This window comes from Buceros rhinoceros, unplaced genomic scaffold (genome assembly GCF_000710305.1).
Source record: "Buceros rhinoceros silvestris isolate BGI_N320 unplaced genomic scaffold, ASM71030v1 scaffold1100, whole genome shotgun sequence".
NCBI lineage: Eukaryota > Metazoa > Chordata > Aves > Bucerotiformes > Bucerotidae > Buceros > Buceros rhinoceros.
The window spans coordinates 27,655-34,183 of NW_010388787.1; the positions used below are offsets into that span (position 1 = coordinate 27,655).

Sequence of the window (6,529 nt, forward strand, 5' to 3'; positions counted from 1 at the left end):
AGGGAAAGTTCATCTTTTGAAAGGTAAGTAAGTTCATGCTAGGCAATGAAATGCACTACTGGGAACTTACAGAGCTTCTAAAGACATACCCTACTGTTGAACAAAAACAATTTCAATGCTCTAATACCACAATAAATTCTAAATAACTTTGTTTACTGGTAATTAATTTAATAGTAAGTATTATCAATTCTTTGTGTTAATTTTTACTTACTTGTTGTTTTGACTCCAATCACAGCCAAAAACTGCAGCTGGATGTTTGTACTTATGAAGAACCTTGCCATCAATGGTTCGAATAATACTGAAACCAATTTCAATGTAATATTATGAGGAAAAAAACATTGTTAGCAGGCTATCCAAAAGACAAGCTTGATTCTGTGCAAATAAGCCAGACAGCAAAAAAGTGTATGAAAGAATATGAGAAATCTTTAGTCCTTCAGCCCTTCCACTACAAGGTTATCTACTTCCCAACGAAACATTTAACTGGACTTCAGAGTCCATGTTCCTTCAGAGGCGTTGTAAAGATGTCCACTGTGGTACCTCTATCTCTGAAAGCATCCTCATACCCCAAAAATCTAAGTTGTAGCTATGGCTTTAAGGTACAGATAGACCTTTAGGGATGTTTTTAATAAAAAAAAATATTTTTTTATAAAATTCATACTCGTTATGTTTCAACTGGGTAGCAAAGGGTAGCAAAGAAAAAGAATGAACAAGGATTTAAAAATGTACTGAAACACAATATAGGCAAAATTTTTTCAATAGGCATTTGCAAGTTTTTACAAATCAGCTATTATATTCTGTAATAGTATAACTGCAATTAATACAGTTCTAAGATAGTGATTCCTAATCCTTGAAATAACAAACTTAAAAAAAAATTTAAAAATTAAGATAAGTCGGATAGCTTTTCAAAAATGCCCTCCATATCTACAGACAAATATTCTTGGCTAAATAAAAATCAATATTCAGTTTCAGGATCAGAGTGTCTTAGACACTATTCCTTTTGCAAACATTTCCTTTTTTTTCTTAAAATCAGGGAAAATATCTAACAAGTACAATAAATTAATACAATCCAAATTTTTTCTAAATTAATCACCAACGGTACTGTCAAAGTTTACTAAGTTAAATATATTTAGTTATTTTTTATTTTCTTCCAATACACTCACCAAAATCCATCACTGCTGCAGGTTGCTATTCTTTTGGAATCTTTATGACTCCAGGCAATGCAGAAGATTCCATTCTTTCCATGCTTCAAAAAATGCAAAATACCTATCAATAAGAAATAATTCACCCCTTTTTCTTGCATCTATTGACTCATCTTTTTCATTTTGTTCTCCTAGGGGCTTCAGCCCTTTTCTCTCAGTAAAGTGTACTGTACAATAATGCATTCTAATGAGTCCCCAATATAGCTGGGATACTTGAGAATCAAAGTCCAATAAAATTGGGACTGAGAAGAGAGGCAGTAAAATTGCCGTACTCTCTAGGATCCAAGAGACAGAACTGGACGAAACTGAAAAATAAGCAACCCCTAACTATATAAACCTGAAGCCTAAATAAAAGTTAGCTACTTGTTGGAATAATGAAGTTAGTGGGCATGTGAAAACTTCAGTGGGACATGTATCAGGATGAGTATTTGACAAAAGAATTTTAGTAGGACAAGTGCAAATCTTCTGCATGTTATAACTCAGGAACACCTGAATGTAAGTATATTTGTTTTCTGTGTGCCCCTCCTCCTGTCTCTGTCTTCTTAAAGAGCATCTTTTGACCTTTGACACAGATGCCACAGTTAATTTTGTCTGTATAATCTGAAGATTACAGCTATATACTAGAGAACACACGAAGTAGTATAGAATACTATAACATAATATTAAATAGCTCCTTCTGCCAATAGCAGTTATGCTACTGTTTCGGGATTTGCAAATGATTGCAGAGAGTTCAGATAATACAAAGTAAGATTCTAAAGCTTACTATTTAGTGTTCTGCAAAATGGAGCTTTATAGGTCTAGACTTCAAGGACTGAAAACTTTCTCTGGGCCTTATGTTCAAAAATACAGAACATCAGTTTACATTTTGATACCCAGTTTAAAGTCTATTTGCCCATATACATTTAGAGGTCTAAGAAAGAATCATTTATGCTTTTGCTGTATATCAGTACAGGACCAATTTTCAGATAATGGAGACCACCCAGTACTTCATCACTCTCATCCCAGCCTGAGGAAGTAAAAATACTTTTCCCTCCAAGATAAATAGGCACCCATGTAATTATTTCTATAGATTTTTATATTATAGCATCCTTTAAAAACACATGAACTTGGACACATCTTTTTTTATTGACACCAGAGGGAGTGACTAGCTAACATTTCATAGACGAGAAAAGAAGGAATCGCACCTTACCTCACTGAATCTGGTTATTATTTTGCCTTTTGAGACATCCCAGATGAAGCCACCATTTCGGGATGTTGCACCTGCTATGCAGTTCAGATCTCCTTTAGAGAAAGATATTTGTACGATCTTACAATAAGATCACAATATTGTTTGACTAATCTGTTGCTATGTTATATTAAAAAAACGTAATACAAACAGAAAATATCAATGGTACATTGTCCTGGGTTCAGCTAGGATAGAGTTAATTCCTACAGCCAGAGTAGCCAGATGGATCCAGCCAATGGGATATTTGATACCATACTGACTCATGCCCAGTATATATATAAAAGATGGAGCTAGCTGGGGGTAGGGGGCCCTTTTCCAGCAGCAGTGGGGTGGGGTGCAGCGTGGCTGGGCTCTGTGGAGCAAAAGGAGGCTCTGAGCGCTGGTGCTAAGCAGTTTTAGGTCACTCCCTTTATCTTACCTCATTGGGTTTTACCTTTCATCCTTCTCCCCCCCCTCCAGGGGGTAGGAGGAAGAGAGAGCTGCCACATGGTGTTTAGTTGCCAGCTGGGTTCAAACCATGACAGACATAAACAAGTGTTTTTCATAGTTTAAGGCCAGCACTTGATACTAAATCACAAATATCAATTTCAACAAAAGCCAGACCTGCTTTTCTACATTCCCATTTTGAGGAAACGGCAAAATAAAAGTTATATTGTTGTAAAAAGTATTCTCAATGCCTGCTGAAAATCTTGCAGTTAAGGCAACAAGAAAATAATGTCCATGATGCATATGGCTCAAACTGAAAAAGAGACACAATCTCAATGTTTCAAGCCTGAAGCTGTTGCAACTAGAATATTTTCTTGTCAAGTTCCCTATGTACTAAGTCAAATCAGGAAGACTGTGACACAACATATAACAATACTTTTTTTTTTTTTAATCTTCCACCACTGCAGCACCTAAGCCCATGAAGAGAGTAAGTGAATCCAACCACACTCCACAGAGTGGAAAACCTGAGTATATGACTTCATAGAGAGAACCTGAGAATTTAATTTAGGCCTAATCCAAAAGCAATCATATTCTGCTCACCGCAGTGACCAAAGTTATACTTTTCCTAAATAGCTATATGGCACATTTATATAAAAGCTTTGACTGTTATTTTATACCACACTTCAGACGGAAAAGCAATCTACACAGGAGGAGCCTAGAAAGGTACATATATAAGATGGAAAGTGATCCAGGTAGGAGAATGCTAGGAAAAAAACAGACAGAAAGAAAAAGAGTAATCACTATGTTCAAAGGTCTTTTGAGACCAAATACCAATGGTGGCATGCATTGGATTATATATTAGGAATAAAGTAGGAGGCGCAGAGGAAGCCTCTAGGAGCAAGGGATGTGAAATAGGCAGGACAAGTTCTGTCTGGGGCAGATGGGAACTTTTGCACGGGATGGTAAGGAAGTGAAGTTGAAGCACGTGCTTCCAATTAGCTTAAATTTCCTTAAAAAAAAAAAAAAATCAGAATACGAGACTTGAAAAGCACCTCCCAGTGAACATACTATTCTCTCAGTGTGAGATACTACTGCAAATTGCATTTAAATTTCAAAACAAAGTAACTCAAACCACCATATTTCATATTGCAATAACTTCCATATAGCAAGACAAATTATCTGTGAAGAACGTTGTGCAAGAGACTCTCTGAAATTAAAAAAGTGCAAGTTCATCTCACATATGTGGACTACATTAAGTTTCCCATCACAACATTTTTTTCCTGTCAGCCATTCTTAGAGTTTAAAAGCACAGGAGAAAAAGACAGTGAGCAGAATTATTTAGACTTTTTAAAAAATGCATCTGTGGTCCAAAGAATTAAAATACGAAAAACAAAACCTATCATCAACTGTTGACATTAGTAACTACCAGAAACATATTTCCAGGTTCACCTAAGTGGGTTGGAGAACAGTTTTAAGAAGAAAATTTCCCATGACTTCTCTAAGAAAAAGCAGATGTAGATAAGCTACTCCCCATTCTAACAAAGTAAAAGCAGAGGTCTTCCCTGATTAGAATCCTACACAAAGACTAATCACATATGTTCCTCTTTTTCAGCACAAAATAGAAACTGAATTCCTCTAACTAGCTGCTTCCCATGCAAAGAAAGCATTTTTATCATCTGCATAATGTAATGCTAGAAAGATTCTGGAGATATTCCTCCCTCCATTCTGACTCAGTATGAAACCCTGAGATCATTCCTCATAAGGGTAAACCTCAACTAGGTCAGAAGCACTGAATTCTAAACGTTTCACAGCTAACAGTTCAGTTATGTTTAAACATTACAAGTTACCCTTCTGTATAAAACTAATACTCTGGTAACACGAATTCTGCTAGTTAGTGCTAATTCAAAGAACATTTAGACCTCAAGAAAAACTTTCTTACCTGGAGCCCAAGAAAGGGAATAAATAACCCCCTCATTACCAGGAGATGTGTAAACCGCTGTTAAAGTATTTATGTCCCATACTTTTATTGTGCCATCAAATGAAGCTGTAGCAAGAAGATCAGGGTTATCAGGTTTGAATTTGCAATCAAAGATGGTCTCAACATGTCCCTTAAATGAAACAAATATTTAATCCATTTTATTACATTTGGTTTTTTTTTCCAGAAGTTTAACTCTAGATTAAACTCTAAAATACATTGTATTTGTAACTTTTCAGGTCAATTATGAGTTCCAAAATCCTGGATGTTATGGCTCATCAGTCAAAATTAAAAGCCATGAAATACCTTGCACTGTAACACTCCTCCCTGTCATAGAACATTATTAAAGACCGAAAAATTCTGCCCTGAAACAACAGGGTGATGCAACACCAGGGACTTGTTAGCATTTTCCATTGGAACCGAGATGCTAAAAAATAGAATTAAAAAAAAAAAAAACAAACCTAAAAAAAAAACCACTGAAGAAAAACGAATGTTTAAACAGAAATAATTTCACACTTTAGGTGAGAGGTATCCCACTGAAAAAATAAAGCTTTGTATGTTGATCATGTTCCACAAGTTTTCTAGTATTCCGTTGAGTTTTCTATGTTTCTGAATACACTCTGTATGCTCTATTGCAACTTTACACTTCAATCCATTAGAAATTTCACATGTCAATTGCTTGTTTTCTAAGACATGCATTTGTAGAATTTAACTTGACACATGCGAAATGGACAATATATAGATTTGCACAGGGACACAGGTCCAGGCAGGCTTTGAGTATAACCAGAGAAGGAGACTCCACAACCTCTCTGGGCCGCCTGTTTCAGTGCTCCGACACCCTCAAAGGAAATAAATTTTTCCTCATGTTCAGATGGAACTTGCTTTGTTCCAGTTTGTGGCCATTGCCCCTTGTTCTATCACTGAGAAGAGTTTAGCCCCATGCTCTAGACACCTGCCTCTTAGAGATTTATAAGCATTAATGAGATCCTATCTCAGCCTTCTCTTCTCCAGGCTGAACAGACCCAGGTCTCTCAGCTTTTCCTCATAAGAGAGACGCTCCAGTCCCCTCATCATCTTTGTAGCCCTCCACTGGAGAGTGTCTTCTAGACACCTGCCTCTTAGAGATTTATAAGCATTAATGAGATCCTATCTCAGCCTTCTCTTCTCCAGGCTGAACAGACCCAGGTCTCTCAGCTTTTCCTCATAAGAGAGACGCTCCAGTCCCCTCATCATCTTTGTAGCCCTCCACTGGAGTGTCTCTAGCAGATCTCTGAACTCGGGAGCCCAAAACTCATAGGACATAGTACTTCAGATGTGTCCTCATCAGTGCAGGGTACAGGGTGAGGAGAACAGAATGTCCCTCGACCTGCTGGCCACACTCTTCTTAATGCATCCCAGGATACCATTGGCCTTCTTGGTCCCAAGGGCATACTGCTGGCTCATGGTTAACTTGTCCACCAGGACTCCCAGGTCCTTTTCTGCAGAGCTGCATTCCAGGAGGTCAACCCCTACTCTGTACTGGTGTGTGGGGTTACTATTCCCTAGGGGCAGGTCTCTACACTTGCGATTGTTCAACTTCATGAGGTTCCTCTCCGCCCAGCTCTACAGCCTTGCTTTATGGCAGCACAGCCTGCTGGGGTGTCAGCCACTCCCCCCAGCTTTGTACCCTCAGCAAAATTGCTGAGGGTACCCTCTGTCCCCTCC

The 6,529-nt window shown here is 37.7% G+C and overlaps 1 protein-coding gene across 2 annotated transcripts in view; it reads right to left on the bottom strand.

Annotated features, from left to right (window-relative positions):
* WDR17 (WD repeat domain 17) overlaps window positions 1-6,529 on the bottom strand; it is a 47,117-nt gene that overhangs the window by 22,494 nt on the left and 18,094 nt on the right. For both annotated transcript variants that reach the window (XM_010131201.1, XM_010131210.1), the window contains 4 exons: window positions 4,790-4,958; window positions 2,389-2,480; window positions 1,161-1,243; window positions 212-298 (listed from right to left, as the gene is read on the bottom strand). In XM_010131201.1, coding sequence (XP_010129503.1) covers window positions 212-298; window positions 1,161-1,243; window positions 2,389-2,480; window positions 4,790-4,958 — 431 coding nt within the window. The remainder of the gene's footprint in view (window positions 1-211; window positions 299-1,160; window positions 1,244-2,388; window positions 2,481-4,789; window positions 4,959-6,529) is intronic.